This window comes from Cavia porcellus, unplaced genomic scaffold (genome assembly GCF_034190915.1).
Source record: "Cavia porcellus strain 051 isolate PalLab524CR breed Dunkin Hartley unplaced genomic scaffold, mCavPor4.1 scaffold_28, whole genome shotgun sequence".
Lineage (NCBI taxonomy): Eukaryota > Metazoa > Chordata > Mammalia > Rodentia > Caviidae > Cavia > Cavia porcellus.
In genome coordinates, this window is record NW_026947511.1 from 46092640 (window position 1) to 46120168 (window position 27529).

Genomic DNA, 27529 nt, shown 5'->3' on the forward strand with positions numbered 1-27529 from the left:
AAGAACAAGGAGGCTGCGGCCACCCCTGAGCTGGGCAATGAGGGAGGCCTGGGCCTCTGCCATCCAAAGGGAAGCAGACGCAAGGCAGAGCACGGTGGTGCATAACTCATCCGAGCACCTGGGAGGCCGAGGCAGGAAGTTTCAAGCCCAGGCTGGGCTGCATGGTGAGTTCAAGGTCAGCGTGGAAGACAGAGTCAAAAACCAAAAAACAACTGTTAATGACAAGGGCAGAGCACACATCTCCAGCTGTGCCACAGCCAGGCCCTCTGCCTTTCCGGGGGAGAATCCAGCGCGGCTGCCTGCACAGGACAGGGCGGTGTGCTCACTTCTAGCCCCATCCCAACATGGACCCCGCCTGCACTCATCCCGGGCGTTCCCTTTCCCTTCTCCCTTGAGCTGCTCAAGCAAGGGCTCCTCCACGCTGCAGTTTAGTTACAGCCCGGTCCCCAGGGTCTCCAGGGCCCACTTAGACCAGGGCTGCACACACAGCTCATGGAGGGTTCCCTGCTCAGATCGACCCGCAGGCCCCTGCGCCCAGGCTTTCCTCTTGCTTTTTTCTTGAGCTAGGGCCTCACTACACAGTTCAGACTGATACTGAACTCACTTTGCAGCTCAGGCTGGCCCCAAGCTCACTGCGATCCTCCTGTCCCTTTAGCTCGATGGCATTAAAAACATGGCTAGCAGGACAGCTTCTGACGAAATGTTTTAGACTCATGGTTTGGAGTCACTCAGACTAGGGCTCCAGTCCCAGATCTAACCCTAACCTGCACTTCCTCATCTCCTACACAGGGACAAAAACAGCCCATCCCCAGGATCTGTCTGGAGATGAAGTGACAGAGCCAGCATAAAGGGGCTCAGCACAGGCAGCCAGAGGGGCCCTCAGTCAACAGCTGCATCGTTTGCATCGGTTTTTACTGGCGCGATTTCCAAACTGCGTCTGTGGTAGCAGTGCACACGAAGGCTAGCTTCTTCTCTCCTGCCTCTGCAAAGGAGATGGGCTTCCTCTAGCAGCCCTGTAAGCCGGGTGAAGACAGCTCAAACCCAGGACGGAGCGGCAGCAGGTTTGGTTCAGAGCAGCCATCTCGGTGTGGCAGAGAACGTTCAGACTGAACCATCCCTGCCACTTCGGTGCCTACGGGCACAGGTGCTGCGAATCCAGGCTCTTCTCGCTGAGCTGGTTCTGGCTGCCCCACTGCCCACTCCTGCAGTTTCCTTCCACTCCTGAAGAGCAGGTCACCACCTCTCGCTGGCCCTCTGCCTCTCAGCTCCCGTATCCTCCAGCAGCCCGGCTCCACACGGCTCAGGTTCCCGGCAGCCGCGCTAACGCTGACTAATTTAACAGCACACTTGCCGTCTGCTCCCCTTGGTCTCCAGCCAGGTCCAGTACTGGGTGCTCAGGGCCATTTGTTTGCTCTTCTGCAGCTGCTGGGATGCTGAGCCCTGGTAAATACTCAAAAAACAACTGAGGAGATCTTCTATAAATGCATTGACCTCTGCCAGCTTCCAGTGGCCACCATTTATTAAGTGCTGGTCACTTGCGACAGCCGTTGTGCTCAGTGAATTCTTTTTACTGTTCACAGCCGCAGTAAGAATCAGTAACGTGGAGGAGCGTGGCTCCCTCAGGGTCACCAGCCGACAGGTGTGAGCCGACTATCAGGCTGTCCCCTTTCGTCGGGTCCAGGAGGCCCCCGGTTCCCTTCTGGAACCTGTGCACCACTAGGTCAGCTCCTCTCTGTTCCTGAGCTCTCCAAACTACCATCTCTACCCAAAGCCCCATATTCCTGGGGTAAAACCACATTGGGCCCTGAGAAGACGCAAATGATCAACGAGCGTGACAGAGACGCAGCCAGATGGCTCACACCCAGAAGACGCAGAGGAGACAAACTTCCATAGCGCCCTGCAGCACCTCTGAGGACTGTCTCCCCATCCAGGGTTCACCCAGAGCCTTTCACACGCAGCCTCTGCTCAGCTGCACCCCTCCAGTGCTTTCTCTGTCACTGTCCCCAGAACTCCTCCGCCCTGCTTTCTTGACAGTGGGGTTTTCAGAAAGCCTTCCTCCCGCCTAAAATGAAGACATTTCTTGTCTCCCAGTTCTGGCCAGGGGGGACAGGCGAGAATGGTACATGCCCATCTTTCCAGGGTCCCAGGTCTGCGGCTGGGGTGAACCATGAGATGGAAAAAGGAGGCTCGGTCCTTGATGGCGTGAACTGCCTCGTTTCCAGAGCTTCTGTGTAAGTGGGGGCTTCTCTCTGTCACACTCGCCTCAGCTGCCAACACACTGCCGCCTTCTGCTTGCACCTCGAATCTGAATCTGCATTTCTAATCTTTTTTTTTTGTTTGGTACCAGGGATCGAACTAATGGCCACGAGCTTGCAAGGCAGGCGCATATGCCGCTGAGCTAGATCCCCGGCCCCTCACGTTTCTAATCTCAACATTTCTCTTGAATGTCAGACCCCCATTTCCAAGCATTTGGGGGGGTTTCACTTAGATGGTCTGGTACCCAAAACACCTTAAACATTGTATGCTTAATGTCTTCCCTCAAACACACCCCTTCCTCAGTTCCAGACTTCTGCTAGTTGCACGGCAGTTTCTCAAGAAGCTGGGCCCAACACCTCCCTGCGCAGTCCCTAACACCCTCCTCCCCTCCTCCACCTGTCCAGTCCCCCAAGGCCACTTCCTCAGTCTCTCCACCCCTCCCATCTCCACCTTTCTTCCTGTGACTTCCTAACCCCTAACTGCCTTCCAGGGACTCCCTGAGGTCTCTGGACTTCGGGGTGCCGCTGCCTCTGGTCTCTCCCAATCCATAACTACACCTGAAAGTGTGGCTCTCACTCCGGCACCCCAACCAAAGAGCTTCAACGACACAGCACAGACCTTGGAGTAGAGAGACTCAAGGCCGCTGCTGTGACAAACACCCTAGCCTACAGGTCAGGTGTGTCGCTAACCACCCTCCTAACCCTGACACCGCCCCTGCCAGGCTGCTCCCCACTTCCTCCTGACTTCCGCCCATCAAGGTTAAGTCTCCTTAGGGCTCAGCTCAAATGCTATCACATCACACTGTCTCTGGTCTTTTCTGTTGACGTAACTTACCCTCTTTTGAACACCAAAATTACTTCTGTGTGAACTCAACAGAGCCTGCCGCTTTGGATTATTTTCCCTAGCTCTTGTGTGTATCAGATTATACACACTTTTGGAAGTAAATATAGCTCTACAGTTCATCAGGCTTTGGCTTTTTCCATAATGCGGTGAGAAAGTGAATTATATCCCACTGAGATAAGCTGGCACAGGAGGGAGGAAGGCGGGGAAGAGGCAGCTGACTGCAAGGCTTCACTGGGAACTGTCTCCGGACGGAAGTCCTTCTGCCTGTGAGAAAAGCGCCAAGCTTCCCCTCAGCACGTGCCGCAGAAAGCTGGCCTGGACGCTCAGAGCCGTGGAGGGGGGACACAGAGAACCTTCTCTTGTTTGTGAGACCTCACGGAACTGACCAGCACAGGGAAGCACATCTGAGCGCACCAGCAAAGCCAGGATTTCCGCCACAGGACTCCCCAGACGCTCAGCTAGGGGCAGCGTCATGGATGGGGGAGTACAGGGAGAAGGCAAAAGGACCGGTCCCTCCCTGTGAGAAGGTAACAGCCTCACACTCACACCCAAAGCACGCAGCAGGAGCCACATGACAGCTCTTGGGAACACCGAGCTCGCTGCATCTAAAGACCTCAGCGTGTAAGTGTACCCCGCCAGGGTGCGTGTGTGCTCGTGTAGAGCCACTTGACCAACACCAAGCACTGTGCGTGGACGCCACGGGGACAGCAAGACTCTCAGACCTCTGGCTACTTGCCCATCTGCTGTCAAAGCTGGAAAGCTGTCTATTGTCCGAGCAGCAATCTGTCCAGCACATCCAGTGAGCACTCAGATACTACAAGAAACGAACGACCAGCTGCACAGCACTGGGAACACTGCCCGTACTACACCGGCCCTGTCCGACTTTTCTGTAAGTGAAGCAGCGAGACTATCAGAAAACCATCTGGAAGCAGGGCACGGTGGCACATGCCTCTAATCCCGTAACCGAAGGCTGAAACAGGGAGAATGAAAGTCTGAGGACAGCCAGACAACTCAGTGAAACCCTGTCTGAGACTTTTAAAAGGGCTGGGACATAAAGAAGGATAAGGTGGAGACTTTCATAGGTAAATGGATGCAACTTCACTACTCACGAGTACTTGGCTACTCATTAGTGAAATAAACAAGGCACACATGCGTAAACATCCTAGTGTCTCATCAATGTGAGAAGCTGAAAGAAACATACGTTTACGTGCATGCGTGTGTGTACGTACACATATACGCAAATAGTTAAGGTATTTTTAAAAGGGCTGGGAGCTGGGCACGATGGTGTGCACATCTGTAACTCAAGCTACTCAGGCAAGTTAGTGACACCAGTGAGACCAGGATGTGCACTAAGATTGCCAATTCTACTCTCCTCATTTTTTTCTAAAGAAAAACTCTTGCTGAATGCAGAGATCCATACCTGCAACCCTGGCTCGGGAGGCTGAGGCAGGAGGATCCCAAGTTCAAGGCCAGCTGAAGCAATTTACCAAGACCGTGTCTCAAAAACAAATGTTTCAGGTAGGAGGGCTGGGGACGTAGCTCAGTGGTAGAGGATCTACCCAGCACACGCAAGGCCTTCTCAAGGACATGTGTGCATGTGTACAGATGTGCATGCAAAAAAAAAAAATGTATGTACAGCCAGATATGGTGAGGCACAACTGTAACCCCAGCACTGTGGGAGGCTGAAGCAGGAGGACTGCTGAGTTTGAGGACAGCCTGAGGTTCAAAATGAGTTCAAGGTCAGCCTGGACTGCATAGTAAGTCACTGTCTCAAAAACACCAAAGGAATATATGTACAGAATGTTCCCAGCAACATAACTTTTAACTGAGAGCCAGTGGAGACTGATTCAACGTTCATCACTCAGGAATGGAAAGGCGACTTAGAGGGATTCAGCAGCATTAGAAAGCGCAGTACTGTGGTTTGTACCTGGGCATTCCTGCAAAGCCTCGAACACTCGGGGGCAGCCTTTGGAGGTGACTGGGACATGGGGCTGACAGCTGGCCTGCCGACAGGGGGGCCCCCAGGGCCTGGCCTGGAAGGTTCCTCTCTCTCCGAGGCTCTTCCCAGATGCCATGAGGTGAGCCACTGACCCTCCTGCCAGGTCCACCAACTGTGCCAACCACGAACTGAAACTTGCACAAACTGTGAGCCAAAGTAAATCTTTTCTCCTTTGAGTGTGTCACCTATTTTGTCACAGTGATGAGGTAAATGTTTACGACAATAAGGCAGGGTTTTTTGTTTGTTGTTTTGAGGGTCTTTTTGAGACAGGGTTTCACTACACAGTTCAGGCTGGCCTCGACTCAGTGTGGATCCTCCTGCCTCAGCCTCTCGAGTGCTGGGATTACAGGCGGGCATCAACATGCCTGGCCTTTCTTTTTCTTTCTTTCTTTTCCTTTTTTGGTACAGGGAGTAGACTCAGGGCGCTCACACTGAGCTATATCCCTACTTCTTTTAATTTTGAGACATAGCCTTGTTAAATTGCTAATGTGCCCAAGCTGGGCTCAAACTTGCTATCCTGCCTCAGCCTTCAGGAGCACTGAGACAGATTACTTGTGTACAGCACCACACCTGGCCACACTGTAGTTTCTTGAGAATACGGAGGGACAGGACGCTCTGATCATCTCAGAAACAGTGCCTTTGGAAAGCTGGTCCATTAATTCATCACAGCAGTGCAGGATAATGCCATTAATGGGAAGGCAAAAAGGATTTCGCTTGCCCAAGGCGCAGAGTGGTCTGCTGACTGCCTCCTTGGTCCCGGCGGGCAGGCTGGCTGCTCTGGTTAAGCAGACAGCACAGGCAGGCTTCTGAGAAGCTGGTGGCCGCTTTCACTTTAATGTTCCAGCCCCTTCCTCTAAAGCATCTCTGAGTGATCCAGCTTGCCTGGAGGCAGGTGTGCCTTACACACATCTCTTCCATTAACCCCACCCCGCCCACCCCCAGGCACAGTTAGCTCAGCACTGTGGAGCTGGGGGAAGCTGAAATGGAGGAGCAGCCGCTGTGGGCCCTGTCCTCCATCACAGCTCCCTCCTGGGCCCCAGGAAGTCCTCCCCTGACTGGGTCTGACCCTCCCCTCTTCTTCCTCCCAAAAGCTGAGCAGCGAGCACAGTGGTTCCAGAGGAAGCCTTCGGAGCATCAGAATCTCCTTCCTCCCTGATGCCGAAGGTTCCTCCCTCACAAAGGACCATTTCCACACGGCCCGCTACACTGAATCCAGGGCTCGGGCTGTAAGGTCAAGTCCAACAGGGTTTCCTTCAAGCATCTAGCAAGGGCATCGGTGGTCTTTTCCACCCTAGGGGTCAGAGTTAAACATCTATGTTTATCAGTGCAGTGGAAGAGGAGAGCACACAGTTGTTTCCACTGATGCCCACATGCAAAATCCAACCCGAAATGCACTGCAGACTGAAGTACGGGACCTACAGGTAGGAAACTTGTAGAAGATGACACAGGAAAAATATTTGTCTTTTTTTCGGTCTTTTTCCTTTTTATCAGTACCGGGGATCGAACTCACGACTGCCTGCTTGCAAGGCAGGCGCTTACGCCGCTGAGCTAAATCCCCAGCCCCCTGTAATTTTAATCATTTAAAAAGATAAACAAAATTAAGACTCTCTGCTCAAAAAACCAGTGCACATCTATAATCCCAGCACTGTGGGAGGATGTCAGAAGGATCACAAGTTTGAGCCCACTCTAGGGACCTAAGGTGACTTAGCAAGACCTTGGGTTCAATCCTCAGCAAAAAAAGAGAAAAAGGCACTGTAAACACAAAGTCACAGACTGGGAATAAAAACCATCTGATGAACTTTTTTTTGGTCTTTTTTGAGACTGAGTCTTGCTATGTAGTTCAGGCTGGCTTTGAGCCCAGGCTGGTCTTAAACTCTCATTGATTCTCCTGCCTCAGCCTCCTGAGTGCTGGGATTACAGGCGTGCACCACTGTACCCAGCTCTGATAAAGAACTTCTATTCAAAATACATAAAGAACTCACAACTCAACAGGAAAAGAAGCCTTTTTTGAAAACAAGCAAAAGATCTAAACATAGTTCATTAACAGCAAATAAACACAAAAGCAGTTGCTCAATTAGACAAATGCAAATCACACCAGGAAGAAGGCATCACGATGCACCGACTGGAATGGCTGAAGTTTTTGGAGAAATGACAGCATGAGAAGTGTCAGGGAGGCTGCATATCAACCGGACTCTCGCACACTACTGAGGTCAATGCAGAACAGCCCGACCGCTCCAGCAAAGGACTCAGCAGCCCTTCTCTACAGGTAAAGGTATCTCCTAGGTCCCCACTCCTGTGTACCAGGGAAACAAAAGCTTACATCCCCACAAACATCTTTTCACAAATGTTACAGCAGTTTTATTTGTAACTATCTTAACCCTAAGTGACCCGAATGTCCCTCAGCCAGGAGCGGATAAGCCTGTTTACATAACCGAGGACAGTTACATAACAGAGCAGAACTGAGCAATGAAAAGGGACATCTCGCTGGTCTGTGTGACAACGCTGAGTGACCCTCAAGCGTCCCACGCTAGGTGAGAGGGTATACGCGAAGTGGTTCCATTTGCATAACTTGGGGGAAAGGCAGGATCACTGGGGAGGTCAGAGCTGGAACTTCCGGGAGTAAGTGAGGGGACAGGGCTGGGGCGGCTTCCCGGTGGGACCAAACTGCTCTGTATTTTGACTGTGGTGGCAGTTACACAGCTCTGTTCGCCAAAACTTAGAGAACAGAAATATGAATGACTTATTTCTTAAGGCTAAAAAGAAGGAAACCATAAAGCACAAAGCAAATGGAAACCACTATGAAAATGCCACGTCTGTCCCCGCCAGGAGCGATGACCTTTTCCAGACCACTACAACCGGGTCTCACCACCTGCACCTCTCGTCTGCCAGCAGGACCCTCTGCCAGCCCTGATGGAGGACATGTCAAAGGACACCGTCTCGCTCACTCTCACCGGAGCCCCGGATGGGCTTCGGACATCAAGGAGCTCCGGTACTGCCCTGCAAAGGGCCTAGTGCCTGTGGGTGAAGGGTGACAGGCCGGGGAAAGCTGCAGGATCCTTCCCAGCTGCAGTGTGAAACTCACCCGCCCCCAGCCCCGCCCAGTCTGACCTAGTGATCACGAGGTTGACAGCCTGTGCCATCTGCCTGACCCTAACTGATGACACTGCCTCGGGGACTCAGGACAAGACTTTGTCCATCCCTGTGAGGGGCTGGTCCCTCCTCCACAGCTCCCACAGACCCACCTCCATGCAGTGTGTGGGGTGTGGGCCAGCCACCTCCTCCCGGGCGCAGAGCAGAGTGTGGGGAGTGAGAGCAGGACACAGCGGCTGTGCAGGCTGTGGAGCCTGGTGAAGGACAGGGCGGTTGGTGCCATTTGTACCTTTTGTTTTTCCGTCCGCTGACACCAGCTTCTTTGTCTCCGCTGTTAGGAGCAGCTCGTAAGGGTGCTCCTCCTCCTCCTTGGCTGCACTCCCCTGAGCCCTGGGTCGCACAGCCAGGACCTGAGAGAGAAGAACACTCAGCACTGCTGTGCCAGAGGCTGTCACCTGGACAGGAGCGACTGCACAGGTGCTGTGGCCACTGGCAAGGGAGAGGAGGCACTGAGTGAGTGCCACGCGGAATCACAGCTGCTTTCCCGGGCCCACACCTGCTGGGATCTGCCCTCCGGAGGCTGTGCTGGGCACTGGGCCCCCACTGGCCGGGACTGCAGGTAGCAAACGGTGAGAGGCAGGATGTGGTACAAGGGGGTCAGGCCAGGCTGGTCCATGCCTGATCAAGCCACCCGGGAATAGATTTGTGCTGTGCCCCGGAGGTCCAGCTCGCTGGACACTGGACTAGGTCCAGAGCGGGATGTTACAAAGTGCGGTAGGGCCTCTGCTCTTGCTGTGTAATATATGTGCCATGCTGTGAGGGGGCCAGGAGCTCTATTAGCAGCTGAATGGACGGGGCTTGGGCTTTCTGCCTTCAAAACTGTGAGCTGAATAAACCTCTTGTCTTTGTAAAGTACCCAGACTCAGGCAGTCTGTTGTAATGATAAAAACAGACCAAGACAACACCTGGACCACAAATCTCCAGGGCCTCTGACTGGAATATTCTCCTTGCTCGTTTTATCCTTCAGAACACTTTCTGAAGTAAAAGGCGAGCTTTATCCTGCCCTTGCACTCCTCCCTCATGGTGCTCTGCTCCGCTGGTGCACTGTGCACAGCACTTGCCATGCAGCTTTCAGCAGCCCTGCAGCCTGCTGAATTCCCCTTCTCCTCACACACACATTCTCCCCACCATCACGAGAGGAAACCAAGATGACTTCTGACTAATCCTGAACACTTGACATTCACTGGAAACAAGTGGCTCACAGTCTGAGCACCTTGTCCTGGGCTGCAAAAAGAATTTCACTGCAGGTGGCTTCCTGCCACACACACGCGCGCGCGCGCGCACACACACACACAGGGAGTGCTACACAACTCCCCCACCTCTGCTCTGAAGAGCCAAGTAGCTGGAAGCCTGGATTTCTGGAGGGGAGGGGCGATGTCTCTCTAAGTGTCCACTGGGAAACAGTTGGACAGTGATGCTCCTGCCCCTGCCAGCTGTGAGGCCTGCTAGCCACAGGGGCCAAGCTTCCCCTTGAACCCAGCCAGATAACCACAAGGTGCTGCAGCCAGACAACCACAAGGTGCTGCACCCACACGGGGAGGATGACCCCGTGATCTGTCCTAAGAGGCCACTGTGCCACGCAGGCAAGTCTTCACTTAGAGCAGCAGCCGGCACAAAGCCCGTCTGAGCAGTGGGTGAAGGGTCCCCAGGGGGACCTAACGATGAAGACGCCCTAGCACAGTGCAATCCCCAGCACACAGTCCTCCTCTGCCATGTCCCGCACACTGGAAATGCCTCCAGTTTCTATTTACGTAGGTTCTGCTTCTCCGTGGCCCAGCTCACTGCTTCAGGACCTAATGAGATGAGGGGGCTCTGCGGGCTACAGACTCGGCGAGTCCCTGGCTCCCGTCCTAACAAGCCTGCTACTCCACAAGCAGAGTGACGTCTCCTTCCTGACCTACCAGAGCAGCAGAGCCTCCGCTTACCGGAAGCACCTGGAGGCTAAAAGCCACTTCATGGGGTGGCTCAGCCATCTGCCTGTGCAGCTCATTCTTTGCCTCTTCACGGGAACACAGCCCAGGAAACAAAGGCGGCCCATTCATCAGCTCACACTGTGCCAACTTAATACCCAGGCTCCAGGGGCAGGAATTTGGGTTCTGTAGGTTTCCATGCCCGCCCCATCACCTGGACAGAGCAGGAAAACTGACTCCCTGAGGTCCCTGCACGGCAAAAGCTCACACAGAGACCCAGGCAGGCCTGGCCCATGAGGCCCCCACCCAAAAGGCATGGGACCAGATCTGGGGCCTCCAGTGGAAATGAAGCCCACCGGACCTGCATTTACTTCATGCCTGGTTTCTGTGCAGGACACTTGCAACCGGGAAAACCATCCACTGTCAAAGCTGGGAGGGACCTGAGTGACAGTCACAGTGAAGCGGTCACAGCAGGTGCACTTGGTCCCAGACCTTTCATTTGCAGGTGACAGATCTAGTCCCAAAGGCCCAGGTACTTAAGAGGGTTGAGATGAGCGCTCACAGCACGGCCTAGCCGTAAAATTCAGTTTTCCTGGTTTGACCAGATTGACCTTGATTTTTCTGGCTTTCATTTTATTCTCCACCCGATTTGAAATGCACTCCTCTTTCAGGTGTCTAATGAGAATCCCTGCTCACTCACAGACAAATACGGAGGGTGTTCCTGTCTTCCTGGTATTGGCCCCTACAGGCTCTGGAATTACAATCTCACAGCGAAGCAATCAGCCGCTCTCTGCCAAGACATCCAGCTCCCTCTCGAGAAGCCCTGTGTCACAGTGAATATAGCAATAACCAGTTCTCAACAGGAAGGATTCTGCTCTTCACGAAATTATTTCTTAATCTTTTTTTTCCCCTCTCCTCTAGGGCTGGCAATAAATCAAAGCTGAAAAAAATTTGTTCTGCTATGTGGAAAGTAGCAGAGAATAGCTATGAGCAGCCACCAGCAGCTATGGCCAAAGGAATGTCCAGTTGGGGTGCAGGTGGCTCCTGGGAAGAGAGGACATGGCAGCTGCGACCCCAGCGAGCCTTACACTCGAGTACAGAGAACATGACAGCCCATCCCCACCTGAGCAGCTGCAGCCCCTTCTATGGGGCACAAACATCTCAACAGCAAATGTGTGTACATATGTATGCACTCTTGTGTGTGTGAAATGCTTTCTAAAGTGAGTTTCAGAATCAGGTCCTAACTGAAAAGGTCTCCTGAAGCCAGGTGGGCTCCGGCTTCCTATAAAGGCTTCTGTGGGTCTTCTAATGGCAAACCTCAGGAACAGGGACCCAGTCACAGGAGCAGATGCTTGCACAATGCAAACCCTTAAGTGTGACGTCAGTGTCTCCTGAGATAAGAGCTTTAAGATTTTAAAGCTCTGTGAGTGTAAGAAAGGAAGATGGTGCAGGTGTGGTGGTACACACCTACAGTCTCAGCACTCTGGGACGCTGAGGTGGGAGGATGGCAAGTTTAAGCCCAGCCCGAGCAGTTCAAAGACTCACTTAGACCCTATCTCAAAAAATAGAAATTCAAAAGGGCTCAGGGTGTAGCTCAGTGCAGCACCTGGGGTTTAAGCTCCAGGAAAGAAGAAAAGAATGAAAGATAACAGAAAGCCAAGGAAGGGAAGGGGGAGGAAACACTGCAGCATTAAGAATAAATAGCCAGTGGGGATTTAGCTCAGCGGCATAAGCACCTGCCTTGCAAGCAGGTGGTTGTGAGTTCGATCCCCGGTACCGATTAAAAAAATAAAAAAAGGAATAAATAGCCCACCTCCGAGATGAGCAGTCCCTTCAGACCACAGCATGTGTACGCAACCTGCCAGGGTCATCACTGAAAGGACAGTGACTCAGGGTACATCACCTACACCCATGAATACCTTCACTGACCAGTAAACAGACACGGGCTTGCCGTGGTCTTCCAAATACTGACTGTGTTGGTTCAACCAACACGTCCTGGAAGATGAGTCTCCACTCAGAGTCTCTCCCACACCGGAGAGTAACACGGACACTGCCTACCACGCTCTGTCAGACCGTGCGCTTTAGAGTCCGGGGATGAAAAGCTTTAGTTAGCTAGCATCTGCGTGGTTTTGTTCCCGGCCTCCGGGACCAGGGATTTCACTTCGGGTCCCTCTTACAGAGGCAGCACCCAGCAGTTACAGAGACCTGATCCCAACTGAACCTGCTCCACACTACGAGGCTTCTCCATGTGAAGAAAGGATAAAGCAGCAAGCCTCTATTTATATACACACGTGTGGGACACTGTGCGCACTTCCACCAGCCAGTGGCGTATTATTAGCCAGTGGTAATAATAACAGGCTGCAATTCTAGAGGCCTCTGGTTGGGACATAAAAATAAACATTTTGTAATTTGGGAACAGAAAGAAATAAGCATAAAATTGATGCCTAGCATAGAAATCTTTCCCTATCTCTCCTGACTGTAATGTTTTTAAAAGGGTTTCCTTGGATTTAAACATTTTACTAAACAAAAGAATTTCAGGCCACGATCCATATGGGAAGCATGGCACGCATGGTCCACCTGCACCGGGAACAGGACCTGCCTGAGTGGATGGCCCACAGCGACACTACGTGAAATGAACTCCAGATTCTACGGAAGAAGGGAGGAGAGGAATTAACTGGCTGACATTAGTTGATATTTTAAAATTAAAGAACTATCTGCATTTAATAAATAAGAAAATAACTTAAAGTTCCAATGTATTTTGAATAATCACAGAAAAGCTATATTCTCTGAAGCACTTTAAAGATGAAAGACAGAAAAAAACATAATTTGCTTCAAAATCCAAGTGAGGTGGAGCTCCTCCCCATGACATTTCTTTGTTGAACAGACAGATCACTCTTTTCAAGGAACCTCTGATTTTTCTGCCCACCCTTCCGATCCCACCCCTGCTCCTTTCCTAACACCGCCTTTGTGACCTGATTCATGGAGCACAAAAGGGGAAACGGCCAAAGTGGGGACAGGCAGAACTGCCAAGCTTGCATATGTGACCAGGGACAGGAAATGTCAGGACCGCGGGCAGGAAAGTGAGACTGCTCGCTATGGGACTGGAGCCCGGGCGTGCCGTGCTGCCCGAGGAGCCGGGACCGGAGCTCTGCCGGCCCTTCCGGGGGAGCCTGACAGCTCTGCTCCTAACCAACGAGGTGACACAGAGCAAACTCCTCTTGAACCACCCACTGGTGCACTTTTCGACAAACTCGAGTTTCAGTGCCAGGAATAACCCCGACCCTCTACCTCAGAAGCTGTCAAGGGAAAACACTTCTTGTCGATGCGCTCTTCTTCCTCCTCGTCAGGCGGTGGCTTGGCTGGAGGTGGCGGACGTTCCCTCTGCAGAAGGAAAAATACACAAATATTCCATTACCTCCTTTCCAAGTATCTAACTTCTTGATTTACCCTTACCTTAGCCCTTGGAAAGGAAAAATAATGATGGAGAGGACTTCCCCAGAGACTAATGTGAACACTCAGAGGCCCTGTGCGTGCAGGACTCAGTCAGCAAACAGCACCAACACCCCGTGGTGCCCTAGACCCAGGGACCAGCCCAGCACCGGCAGCGCACGCCTGCCTTGTTGGGAAACGGCCTTCACGGCGTGACACACAAAACTTCACAGAAAGGCAAACTTGTGGCTCATTTTCAGATTCCGTTAATAAAAAGGGGTCTTCAGGTCAGAAGAAAGAACTTATAAATCAGTTCCAAAAGCAAGGTCATTGAAGTAAGGAGAAAAGTAAGCAAGGGCCCGACACTGGATCCTTTCAAACTGCATTTCATCTTCCTCCTTTTATTAGCAAAAGTGCAAAGCTGGTCTGTCAGCTGGGTGTGGTGGTGCCCACCAGCAGCCCCACCCACCCGGGAGGTGGAGGCGGGAGGATCACAGAAGGCCAGGGGTTCGAGGACAGCCCAGGCAACACAGCGAGTCATCTCCTTAACAACGAATACTACTTATCATCAACACATGAAAACCCGTGTCACCCAGCCTACTTTCAAAAGAACATCAGTCAGTCCTCCGCCCTGCAGCAAGCTTGTCAGCATGTGTATATGGTACTGGGAATTAAAGCTATGACCTTTACACTGAGCTACACCCCAGCCCGCTTGGTATCCTAAGCAAGTCTCTCGCTAAATTGCTGAGTTGCTTAGGCTATGCTCTATCTTGCCATGTTCCTGCCTCTGCCTCCCAGAGTGCTGGGATCACAGGTGTCTGTTACCATACCCAGCTGGCAGGCTCACTCTTACAGGGTCATACAGTAAATGTTTTAGGGTTTGTAGTCAACTTCGCCATCTGAGCACACACGAAGCCACAGAAAATAGGTAAATAAATGAGTGTGCTGTCTTCCAACAAGACTTTATTTATAAGCACTGGCAGTTGCAGGTGGGCTTTAATTTGCTCACCCCCACCCTACGGCAAGAAACTCACTGAAGAGGAGACAGTGGGCCGCTCAGCTGACTAAGTGGGCCGTTTCAGGGCTGCCCACAATGACCCTGGCAAGGAGACCGGAGGCTGACAGCTGAGGCAGGTTCACCACTGTACCTGTAGTGCCTCCTGCACCGTTTACATTCATTCCAAAGCCCAAGTCATGCTTCAGCCCTCACTCCCACGCAGGGGCTGGGGTGCCGCAGGAGCTGGCGCCTGCCTCGGCCTGCAGTTTAGTTCACCGTGCTGCCTAAACAAGAGCATTTCCAAAGCCAGGAGAGAGGAGAGTGCTGATGGACGCAAGGTCCCCACAGAAATCTGCAGAGATGGGTCTCTGACTTGGGAGCTACCTGCACTAGTGTTCTGCACCCATGACCTCTGCCGAGACATGCTCAGACTGTGCCTCCATAAATCAGTCATCCCCACAGCCCTGGAGCCAGGCGGATCCCCACCCAACGGCAATGGCTGCAGAAGAGCGTTGAGTGCTGGAGCAAACAAAGCCATCAGACCAGATTCCCACCACTGCGCACCCTCCTCTGCTCTTGAGTGCGGGAAAGAGCCTGCAACAGATGCCAGGCTGCGTCCATACTCCCTGAACCCCAACCTTGGTGCGGGCAGCCGAGAGCAGACAGAAGCACAGCAAGAACACAAAGCACCCATCCCAGGAGCTTTCCAAGGTCAAAAGGCCTAGAAAAAGTAACTTAAAAGGCTTCTGGGAAAGGTGTGACCACTGGTGTGGAGCAGAGGTTGGGGGGGGGGGGTACAGGACCATCGTGGACCTCCCATCCATCCAGACTGGCCCTTTGGCCACTGCTAATTACCACGGGCTAGGAAGCTAGAACAGGTACAATGCGCAGGAGCGGAAATGCCAAGGTGTGCGTCTCCACTCAGCCCACCTGGGCGGCTGGCTCCCTGGGGCGGGCACTGAGCTACTCCTCTGCATAGGACAGTCCTGCCAAGTCAGCGGGCTGGTGCTGCTGCTTGTCAGGGCTCCGGCGCCCCCTAACGGGCATGGCTGTAAGTACCACGTGACACAAGGCCCTCCACAGCTGAGTTTAATTCCCCTGTCCTCACAATGAAGGACGTAAAAAGGCCCAGCTGTACCCGCAGCAGAGCTGGGCACGCAGCGCTCAGAGTCTGCACTTCCTTTCACCCCGCACAAGGACTCTGTCACCGCCCTTGATAACAACCACCCGGATGGGAGGTGGCTGGCCCCAAGGCCAGCAGCTCTCCAGGATCCGAGAGGATAGGGGCTGTTTCAGGGCAGAGAAAAGGGCCTTCAGGTCAACCCCAGGCACTCCTGGAAGGAGCACCGATTACCCAGCAGCCAGAGGAGTGGCAAGATGACCCCACGCCAGATGCAGAGCAAAGGGAGTCTGCCCCATGGTGGGGCTGGCCCTGGAGTCCTGTCAGGCCATGGACAGCTTAGCCACGGCCCTGGCAAGGCCTGGCAGTGCAGAAAGGAGGGTCACAGAGCAGGACTCAGGCCTAACTAAGCGCAGAGCACAATCTGAGGGAAGAACAGCGAGGAGTCTTGAGAACCTGAAGCCAAGCCAGCACCAGACAAGAGCACGGAAACTGGAGGGCGGCCCTGAGAAAGAAAAGCACCATGTTGTCCCATCCCTCAGCTCAGTGGCCAAGACATCACAACTGAATAAATGAGCAACGCAGAAACGTAGTGAACACAACGTCTGGCGGAGCCCCTCCTAACCCGGCTGAGCACCGAACCTGCCCACATCCGGATGGAGGGACTGTGCACTCAGCGAGGACAGGACCCCTTTCACTGCGTGTTCCCGCCTCCAGAGAGGACACGAACAGCAAAGGCGCAAGACGGAGCAGCTCTGGGCTGAACAGAAACGATCTGAATTTGCTCTTGGCCAGCGCAGGAATGGAAGACGCAAGCTGGCTATCCTAAAATCGGAAAAATCAAAGTCCTGCCTCTGGTGACCTGTATATAGTTTTGTCACTCTGATTAAGAGAGGGACATGGCAGAGCCCCACGAGGAAGAGAGAGCGAAGAGACCCAGTCTCGCCAACATGGCCAGGCATTCAAAGCCACGGTCCCTCCTCCCACTGCAGCAGCAGCCAGCGTGGCCTCGGGGTCCCAGCCACGTACAGGCCTCACTCCAGCAGTCCTGATGCCCACCACCTCGGCCTCCTTGCTCGTGGACTCTCGGTCTGACGACCGCCCGCTGGCCGAGCTGTCCAGCGAGTGGCAGGAGACAGCATTGTACAGCGCCTCATAGGGTCCTTCCTCCTCAGCACTGGGGTCAAAGTCGATGATCAGCTCAGTCACGGCTTTCTCCACGTCACCTGAGGAAGCAGAGGGCAGGTAGGTCAGCTTCCCCGTCCAGGCCTCTCCAGCCACCGCACCTCCAGGGACCCAGACAGGGAAGGACAACTTCGCTGCAGGGCAGAAATAAACAATGCAGATTCAGCACTCTTGGTATCCTGAGATTTAAACAGATTTTTCCCTAACTCAGTAGGAAGGGGCGGGGCACAGTTCAGGGGTGTGGCTCCTGGGCTTAGCATGCATGCTGCCCTGGGTTTCATTCCCAGCAGGGCAAAGAAACCAAACCAAACAAAAACGAACAAACAAAAAAAGCTTTTGATCTCTTCCAAACCCCTTAAAAATCCCCAAATACCCCAAAAGCATGAGAGCATAAACTTAGCCCATAAAATATAACAAAATAGAACTGAAAAATTTATGGGACCGGCATGAAGGGCCTCCAAGTGCTCAAGGAGAGGGTGACAGGCTTCTTGCAAGGCAGACACTGAGCAGCCCTGGGAGTCACTTGCTAGACAGCAACCAACCTCAGGGCCTGTGGGATCCAAATCTGTGACTGCAACACGGTCAACTGTTAGGGAGGCTGGCCAGCTCGAGGTGGCCCATATGTAGTCAAAGCTACAAATATAACATCCTTGAAAGCTAAGCGTTTTAGGGTTTAATCCCATTACCAGCAGATTACAAGGTCAGGGAAGAAGGTGCAGGGCGGGAGGGGACATGAGGAACCCACAGTAGAGACCAGGTGGGCACCTGAACCCTCTGTCTCTGCAGACGCCTTCCTGTTGTAAGTTTCATTTTCAGCTCTGCTGTTTCTCTCATTTTATTTATTACAGTTTTGGTGGGGGGATCAGTTGGTATTTATTTTTGTCTCTGTCATTCATCATACCAAGGACCCCAAAGGCTGGTCAACAAATCTGAACGAAGATTCTAGCTAATGAGGGATGGGCTGGACAGCCTACGTCAGCATCCAGGCCACCTCCAGCAACCAGCAGACACACACAGTGCACGTTTCCTGGGGGTCGACTACACGCCAGGCACTGCTGCCCACGTGTGGGGAACAAGATAAAGGAGGCCGCGGGCAAAGGCCTAAGCTGTGGCCACGAAGACTTCATGTGGTAGTTGGAAAAGTAAACTGCATACAGACTCACTGAGAGCTCTCAAGCCCCGCTCATTACTATTAGAATTAGGATTTTCTACTCTGCCCAAGAATATCCAACTCTTTCCAAGCTGAGCACCCCATCCCTGGCAGGAAAGAGTCTCCTCACCCTGACACTTCTGTGCTACAGAGTCCACGCTGGAGAGGAGGGGTGGCTGGGCTGTGGAAGTTGTATCTGCATCTTTTGCACTTCTTTTTCCAGTCATGTGATCTGTATGGGAATATTAAAAATAAAAGAAAAAACCAACTGCACCAAATACCAATGCCTGGGCTCGGTTCACGTGACCGCAGCCTCCCGGGAGGCGAGGCAGGGCAGTACCTTCAATAAGCGCAGCGATCTGCTGGCTCTTCTGAGAAGGCAGCTCCCGCACAGTGTCGAGGGCAGTCAGTCCGTGGTTGTCTTTTATGTTGACGTCGATTCCTAGAAAGGCGCAGCGGGTGGACCAGGGGAGCGTTTTTATGCCAGACTAAAAGAAGGTCAGATTCCAGGATGCCTAAGACTCCCAAGCTGCAGTAGTTCCCACCCACAGCCATTTAATTCAGCTAGTTATAAACATTTCACGCGCTTATATTCAACCAGCAGAGACACACACACTGGGTTCAGATGCAGCCGCAAGCCCCTCCAGGGAGGCTAAGGCGAAACTGTCCATCCCGGGCATGCTGTGAGACGAGAGCACTGCCGACCTCTCACCTGCGGCCAGCAGGATTTGCACCACATCGGTCTTGCCAAACAAAGCAGCCTCATGCAAAGCACTGCCCATCTCCGTCTGGAAGGCAAACGAGAGCGCAGAGCAGCTGTCATCAGAACAGTTCGGCACGGCCCCACACGACACATGGACACGGACGGGAGGGATGGGGTGGTTAGCTGCACAGAGCCCTCTGCCATTCTCTTTCCGACTTTTCTGGTATGGATTCCAAAACCACAGTCTCGGGCACAGCTCAGGTCCTGTGTGTGCACCAGCAGGCCACATCTGTGCAACCATTAACCATCTATCAGGGACGCTCCCCAGGACTCCACCTTCCTGAGTCCAATGAATAATGAGAAGACAGAAACATCCGGCCAAGCTAGTCTGCGTGGGGAAGGCGAGCGGAGGAAAATGCCGTGCTGGGGAGACTCTGAAGGCGCCAATGGGACAGTGGGAACATATTGTTAGGAAGATAAAGAAACTTTTCGGATTTTGAGACAGCCCACTGGCACGTCTTTTCAGGGCTCAATGCTTTTATTTCACCCCTGAAAAGAAACCAGAAACTAACAGACTCACGGGGAGAACTCATCTGTCTCTGGAGTTTCACGTTAAAACACGCTGACAGATGGAAGCACCTGAGCCGCGACGTGGAACATGCTACAAAAGGACACAGCCCAGCAGCGTGGGACCAGAGCCCTCCCCAGAGAGACACGGCCCTGGCACTACCTGGTAGTTGCTATCCATGCCGGCATTGAGGAGGACCTGGACCACCGCCTTGTGGCCGTTGCGTGCCGCCAGGTGCAGAGGCGTGTGCTTCTTGGTGTTGCAGCTCAGGAGGTTGGGGTGGGCGTTCAGCAGCATCTTCACCACCTCCAGCCGCCCATAGAGCGCGGCCAGGTCCAGGGGGGTCTCAAACTTGTTGTTGCGCATGGTAGGGTCTGTGAGCTCCTCCAAGAGCACCTTTACCACCTCCGTGTGGCCGTACTGCGCGGCACAATGCAGGGCCGTCTCGTTGTCGTTGTTCTGAGGGGTCAACAAGCACAGGGATCAGAAAGGTGACTGGTGGCTGGCATCTGCCTAGGTAATCACACATAAAACCGCTGAAATTTAAATGAGAAGAATAGCAGCAATACTAGAGGACTAATCAAAGTCAGCATCCAGCTACTTCCCACAAACAAGCCTGCCTGCACCCATCAGTACAGCTCCCCTGGCGCCTGCAGAAGGGAAGCAGTCAGTCCCCCAAAACATCTGCAGTCTTGGGTGTGCTCCGAAGGTGACATCTCTGACTTTAAGGACCGTGAACAGGGGAATGTGGCAGGCACTGCAGATGCCCGGCACAGGAGAATTCCGATCATATCACTGCCATTGTTTCATTTTAACTTCATGGTTTTACAGTAATTTGTATTTGTTCAGCTCTGCAGTTCTGATTCTGGATGTGTCAGCCATTCATCGCCCTTCACACAAGGCTGTTGTCTTTGTAGCTTCTTGCATGCAAATCAATAAGCCAGCAGTGATAGTTACAGAGCAGAGCACCAAAATCACTCCCAAGGGATCAGCCAGCAGCCACTTCCAGCGGAGGAGGCACTGGGCCGAGTCTCGGGGCACAGGGGACCCTGCGCTGCAGTGCACCTAACCACCAGCCAAGGCAAGCAGCAGCCAACACACTGACCCAGCAGCAGCTCACAGGGGCATTTCTTCAGGAGAAAGACACGGGCAGTCATGGAGATGCTGGTGTGAGAGGTGCAAAATACTGGATTCCAACATCACACTGCTGTCAATTCATACTCACAGCCTGTGGTCCTCCAGTGCCAGCTCTATCTCAAACTGAACAGAGGCTGGAATGAACCTGGAGAACTCTGTGCTCCACAGATCATCAGAAGCAAAGTGCCCGTTATTCCAGTGGTGTCTTTTTACTATTATTGGTAACGTGGCAGAAATAAATCTCCATGACCTCTCTCTTTTGAGAAGCATGAAAAAAATAATTCTCCCACAGGACTCTGAGATTCCCAAATTGATTCAGGAGGCTTCCGTGACATTGGGAAAGTGAAGCTTAAGAGGAATTTGTCCTCTGAGTCAGTATTGTGCACCCTCAGTCACAATAAAGGTCAAAGGTAAAAATCAACTATTGCTACGACTACTTTAATTCTATTAATAACATTTAGAAGTGACAGATTAGGAGTTACCCAAACATGCATGCAATGCCATCTGCTTTTGAGCTGCACCTGACTGCATTTTTTCCAGCTGTATCAAGTGTACCAGAAATATCTGCAGTTGCTGGGAAGAGGGGCCCCAAAGGCCAGAGTGGCAGCAGAGAAAATGTGGGGATGAGGCACGGATAGCAAAGGTGGCAGCAGGAGAACACGCAAAGACAGAGCACACGGAGGACGCAGAGGGGGCAGCGCCAGCCCAGGCAGCCTGCATGGCTGTGGAGGCCACCAGCAGGGATGAACCACGCTGGCCCAGAGGCCCGGAGGAAGGAGAAACGCTGGGCAGAAACCGAGTGCCTAGGCTCCCTGCGTTTAATGGACCAGCTCAGCCGGAGCACCCAGGCAGAATGCCTGCTTCCTGAGCAGACTCCGCACTGTCGCTGTCCTTCTCGTGACAGCACAGCCACATCAGCATCACAGGAGCTCCATACAGAGCAACTTGCCCAGAGTGACAGCCCAGAGAAGCCTGACAGGATTCTTCAGCTTTTACAGCTGACGAACAGCAGGACACAAGGCCAAGGACACAGCTTGTTCCTGTTAAAATCCCACTCCGGAAAAACTTGTTTACTCTGAGCAAAGGGTACTGTGTCTTTCCTATCCAAATGGTCTCCCCACATCCAGAAGGATCTGTGTTTGATTCTGTAAGAAGGGCCCGACCTCACTCTGTTCTACCACAAAGACAGCTCCCACAAAGCTGCCTGCTAATGCTGTTTAAAATCTTGAGCATCACCAGCAAATTTCCTGCTGTACATTAAATGCTGCAACCACATCGCTGCGGGAAGTTACGTGTGAATTCACAGCGGAGGACATACCTTGGTAAGTTTCTGTCTCACTGGGCCTGTCCTGGCAATTACAGCCCTCCCGGGGTTATGGCTGTGGCGACCACATCTCTACCGCTGAAACAGCACCGCGATGCGCTCGTACTACGGTTTCCTCTTGGAGCTTGACAACTATCAACTACCAAGTCATTAAGCATTGATTCATGGACCCACAAGAAAGCGAGGGACTCCCACGGGAGGCAAAGACTGCTAATTATCTGGAATCCTTCCACCTCGCACCTCCACGTAATCCTGTGGGTGCTCACACCGTCTCGAGAGTTCACTGCATCAGCCATGCCTATAAGTCCAACTATCTGGGAAGCTGAGCCAGGATGGTCACGAGTTTGAGTCCAGTCTGGGCATCTTAGTAAGACTCTGTCTCAAAATAAAAAAATGAAAAAGCCTGGGGATGTAGCTCAGTGGCTGAACCCTTGCCTAGTGTATGCAGGAGTCCTGGGTTTAATCTCAGCACTGTAAAAAAAAAAAAAATTACTTCCTGGAATTACATTACTATGAATCTGGATTGGGGAAGGGAAGTTAGATGAAATATTTCATTTTCTTGCAAATCCTTGACACAACACTTTACTCCTATAACCATCTTGGGACTCTTTTTCTTTGCTACGGTCAGTAACTGAAGAAAAACAAGATCTCTATGAATACTCCCTACCTCTGAATATTCCAGTGAGAATCACACACGCACAGTACCAGCAACAGCAAAGTATATGCAGACATTTCCGTGGCCTGTCTCTTCTCAGAACTACTCAGGTCAGTACCATCGCTTTCCAGTGCTGCGATTACAGCGGAGGACAGTCACCCACTGCTGACAGCGCCCTGGGCCCCAGCTCCCTGCAGAGGCTCTAGAACAGACTGCACTGGAAGGGAAGGACAGGGACTCGCTGCGGCAGAGCGGACACAGGGAGCAGGAGCACTGAGCCCTCTTTCCACGAGCAGGTCAAGCTCATTCTGCACTTAATCTTCCTAATGGCGCTGCAAGGCTCTGTAGAGCAGAACTCTCGTCAGAGCATAGAAGGTTTAGGAAGACAGACGGCAACTGAACGTAAGAAATTGCAAAACTGGGGAAATCCAGAAAAGGCTGTCAATTAATTCTGTTCGCTACCAGAAAAAACAAATAAGCAAATAAATTAAAGGACAGGTGACCTCTCCAATGATAAAGGGGGTCATAATGCTGCTCTGCTAAAGGCACTTAAAACTTGGTGGTTCTCAGACTAGCTTCCTTTCAGAATTATACCCAAGCTTAAAAATAAGAGGGGCTGGGTATTTAGCTCAGCAGCATAAGCGCCTGCCTTGCAAGCAGGCAGTCGTGAGTTCGATCCCTAGCACCGATTAAAAAAAAAAAAAAAAACCAAACAAACAAACTGGCAGTTGGTCCAACCCAACTTGCCAAAGAGGTGCCCTCAAAGCTCGGATATTATTATTTAAAAGTTGCCCACGCCGAGAGTTCAAAATTAAGCAAAAAGTCATTATCGAGAATGAGATGAACTGACATTCCTCTTGTGTGACCTGATACACCGATACAGAAGGGACAGAACATCACTTCTGCAGCCTTCCTGCCTCACGTGCAGCACCAGGGGACGGCAGGCAAACTGAGGACCTGTTGGTGAAGCAGCTGGCCTGCGCTCTTAAAAACATAGGCTGAGGAACCACTGCATGCCGAGTGTGACCAGGGCGGAAAAAATGCTCTGAAGGATTTTACTGGACACCTGGCAAACGTGCACATGGATTCCATATTACACACCGATACTGCATCAATTCTGGATTTTCTGGACTGGGTAGGTTTATTGTGGTTTTATAAATGAATGTCCTTGTTCTCAGGAGATGGGGGTTGAAGAGCCAATTAACACTAAGTTGAAGTATTTAAGACTACGATGATGCCCTTGTCTTCATCTCTCTCCTTCACACACGTACACACACACACACACACAGAGCAAATGGGCCACAAGTTAACAATGGACAAGAAGACACAAGTATTTCCACACTGCAGTTCACTGCATTGTCCCTACACCTTTTTAAGTTGGCAATTTTTTCTTTTCTTTTTTTTTTTTTTTAATTTTTTTTTTTGTCTTTTTCGTTTTTATCGGTACCAGGGATCGAACTCACGACTGCCTGCTTGCAAGGCAGGTGCTTATGCCGCTGAGCTAAATCCCCAGCCCCTTAAGTTGGCAATTTTTTCAAGATACAATATAAAAAGCTTTATTCAAAGCATTCGGGACAGTTCTGATGAATCCAAAACTTAGGAGAGCTGGAGATAACTGATCTAAGGTCCTTCCTGCTCTGCAACTCTGAAGGAAAGATAAACCTACTCTAAAACAAACTTGACAGCTGTTCATTTTACGGTTTTTCAGACTGTTTTAAAAATTGTTTTCAAAGGAAGGAAATGACACCTTCTGAGGATGGCAGACACCTGGACTGCACGGTGCCGACTGTGAGACAGCAAAGGCCGAGGTGCCACAGAGGGGCAGCGAGGCTTGCGGGGAACACATCTCACCCCAGAGCGGTGGCAGAGAGGTCGGGGCCTGCCAGGAGTTGGCGTCCAGATGTAATGCAGCGAACGAACTCCTGGAGGCACATATGGGGTCAGTGAGACCCCACTGGGCCAGGACAAGGCTAGGTGGAGAGACGGAGGCAGCCCCAGTACCCTCCACACAACCCCTCAGTGTCATGTGTGTCCTTTGGCTTTGCAGGGTAGCAGGAGAAAGGTGAAAAGGTGGTATTTCTAAACAGAGAAGGATGTTCTTACTACCTTTACGCCAATCTGCTTTTATGTATGCAAAATCAGAGGCCGGAAAAACCTACTTTCAACAACCAAAGTGAAGAGCAGGGTATGGTGGGACACACCTGTAACCCCAGCACTCAGGAGGTCAGAGCAGGAGGAGCATCGTGAGTTCAAGGCAATCCTGGACTACATGGTGCGACCTTATCTCAAAAAACAAAACACCAAGGTCATATCCCTTAATCAAATCTCTATAACTAATGAAATCATTGACTAGGAAGACAACGGCCTCAAGTCCCTGCCCCACAACACCCTGACTAAACTAACAGATCAGTTTCATTAAGCATCACTGACTAGTAACAACAGATCCCAAAACAGCTTTTAAGAAACAAACTGCATAATATTTTAAAATTAGGATCGCAAGTATTATTGGTTACCAGATATTTTTACCTTATATAGTTTATTATTGTTAATTTTCAGCACTGGGGACCGAGGTACATCCGCAGCCCTTTTTGTCTTTTTTATCTTTTACTTTGAGACCGGGTCTTGCTAAGTTATTAAGATGGACTGGGCTTGAATGTAGGCTCTCCCTGCCTCCGCCTCCCAGGGGAATGGGATTTTAAGTGCACCACCACACCTGCCTCATCTGACCAAAACGCCAAGACAAAAGCCAGGCACAGTGGCGCGTGCATGCCCTCTAGCTAATGGAGACTGAGGCAGGAGCATAACAAACCCGAGTCCAGCCTGGGAAACTGGGACAGCCTGTCTCAAAAACTAAAGGCTGGGGTAGATGCCTGCCTAGCATGCAGCAGGCCCTGAATTCAATTCCTGGGACACAAAACCAAAACCAAAGCCTTCCAAAGCAACCCAGCACGGAAGTGGTGATATCCACTTTACAGAAGAGGGAACCAATTTCAGAGAAGTTAAAAAGCTTGTTCAAGTCAACAAATCCAAAACGTGGCCACCCGAAACGCAAACTCGGTCTGACAGGAAAGCCTACGTACAACCTGAGAGTTCTCCCCTCTCCTGCTCTACCCTCCCTCATCAAAAAAGGCAACTAAAAGACAGCGTCTTCCTAGCTGGCAACACAATTATAAGACAACACAGGGTTTAAAGAGTGTCAAATAGAGGCCACTGCTCCGCGACCCTAGGTCAACTGCTTCTCCACCACTAAGGCCACGCAGCCAAGCACATGTCCCCATGTCACCCCACGGAGGGAGGGGCTATTTGCTAAAGCAGTCTCCAAGAGAAGCATGAAATCTCTGCCTTATGTTCAGAAACCAGTTAGAAAGCAGCTAATGTAGACACTGTGGCATCTCAACCCCGCCTGGATTGCTGTTAAAAAGCAAACCTCACCTGAATGAAACCTCTGCACATGCAGACAGCGGGCGAAGGTGCTGAGCCGTGAGGCCAACTGAGCAGTGCAGGCCGTGAGGACGGTGCAGGCTGGTGGGGGTCACACCATGTCCACGGGGCCGCTGCCCAACTCCACCCTCACCCCGCCTGGCAAGCGCCCTGCTGGGTGCTGCGACCTCGCTTCCCACCTCAGAGCCCTCCGGGGGTGCAGAGTGAGGAGCAGAAAGAGGAGGGAAGCGGGGGTCCTGCTGCGGCTTCAGGCACCGTGTGAAAAAGCACGAAACCAGGAAACGAGAGGAGAGTGGCAAGCGACAGCGTGTGAAGGGACGCAGTGTGGCCACTGGTCTTCCCCGCGCCTCCCACAGGGCTACTGAAACCTGAAGGGAAGCCAGGCTCCACTTCAAAAGAAACCTGGGAAACAGACTAAAATAGCTTTTCTGATTCCAGGAAGTACCGTTTAACCATTCTTCTGTGATTATTTAAAAGTGAACCAATTTACTGGACCCTATTTTTCTTTTTAAAATTTCAGTGATCTTTAGAAATCCCAACAGTAAGTTAAGCATACGATGCTTGTTCTTCAATTTCTCCATTTCCACTGTTTCTGATGTTCCCAACTTTTCCAGATCCAGTATGGGTTTTTAAAAAAACCCCAACCCACTGCAGCTGCCTTCTCCCATTCTCAGACGAGCCAAAAGCAGATGGGCCGAAGTGGACAGCAGTGAGGGTGAGGAGGAGCCGGGGCAGCCGAGCACAGAAGCCAGAGAGGCCAGGCAGGGGCCGCAGCGCGAGGAGCGAGGCGGAGAGATCGTGGCCGCAGGTACACACCTTGGCATTGATATAAGGGTCAAAGGGGCCGTACTTTTTGAGTGCTTTGATCTCAAGAGCATTCTACAAAAAGGAGAGGAGAAGAAAATGTGATGATAAAATGGATGAAATATATCAAAGCAAACACAGCCCCGAGGGGGTGTAACGGGAGAACAACTCACATCTGCCCTCTGGGTGCCCTGTAAGGAAGCTAATGGGGAACACGACCTCCAGGGCACCTCACTCTACACCCCCATCTAAGGATCCAACAGGAACTGCATTAATGGTTTTTACATAAATCAATGTCATGCTTGTAACTGCCCAGATCCATTAGGTTCCTGGAGCTGCAGCAGACTCCTGCCTGGCCCCTGCCCCACCCACCAGCGCAGACTGCAGGCAGGGGGCAGCTGTGAGCAGGAAAGGCCAGCGCACTCGTGGCTCCAAGCGGCTGTGCTCCCAGGCGAGAGTGGGCAAAGACAGGGTCAGAGATGGGCGCTGGAAATGGCCTACAGGAAGACCGTAAGGGGTGACCAGAGCTTTCAATACTGAAGACTCCTGTTAGGGGAAGCCGCCTTGGGCGTCTCCTCCAGAGCAGAGGCGCTGCCACCTTAGTCAGGAGCATTTGCATTTAGCCTCAAAAGAGGCCATTTTCATTCCACATGTCACTGATGACTGTAAGTGTCTGTCACTGCCTACCCAGAAAATAGAGCCCCAATGGGGGAAGGTGAGCTGGTCAACAGCTGCACACAGCCGAGCTCCCAATCGAGCTGTCTGAGAGCTCCAATTTTCTCAGGCCTCAGAGAGCAGCCACCTCTCAGAATCAAGGCCACGCTTTTCATGGAACCCCTCACTGGGCCTGGCACAGGT

The 27529-nt window shown here is 52.0% G+C and overlaps 1 protein-coding gene and 1 long non-coding RNA gene across 8 annotated transcripts in view; one reads left to right on the plus strand and one right to left on the minus strand.

The window, feature by feature from the left end:
• Positions 1-27529, minus strand: part of Anks1a (ankyrin repeat and sterile alpha motif domain containing 1A) — a 147258-nt gene that overhangs the window by 53541 nt on the left and 66188 nt on the right. For 4 of the 6 annotated variants that reach the window (XR_010044120.1, XR_010044123.1, XM_063239028.1 and 1 more), the window contains exons 4-11: positions 26684-26746; positions 19473-19769; positions 18752-18827; positions 18380-18481; positions 18170-18271; positions 16734-16930; positions 13447-13539; positions 8478-8598 (exon numbers count right to left, since the gene is read on the minus strand). Coding sequence is in view for 2 of the 6 variants with exons in the window: in XM_063239028.1 (XP_063095098.1) it covers positions 8478-8598; positions 13447-13539; positions 16734-16930; positions 18170-18271; positions 18380-18481; positions 18752-18827; positions 19473-19769; positions 26684-26746 (1051 nt within the window). In the remaining 4 variants the exon portion in view is untranslated. The remainder of the gene's footprint in view (positions 1-8477; positions 8599-13446; positions 13540-16733; positions 16931-18169; positions 18272-18379; positions 18482-18751; positions 18828-19472; positions 19770-26683; positions 26747-27529) is intronic. The other 2 variants (XR_010044121.1, XR_010044124.1) reach the window with 1 other exon arrangement.
• Positions 6719-9103, plus strand: LOC134473722 (uncharacterized). 2 transcript variants are annotated; one of them, XR_010044131.1, is made up of 3 exons: positions 6719-7629; positions 7851-8087; positions 8527-9103. It is a non-coding gene; the product is annotated as an uncharacterized LOC134473722 (long non-coding RNA). The 2 variants fall into 2 exon arrangements; XR_010044130.1 differs by having other exon boundaries at positions 6730-7629; positions 7925-8087.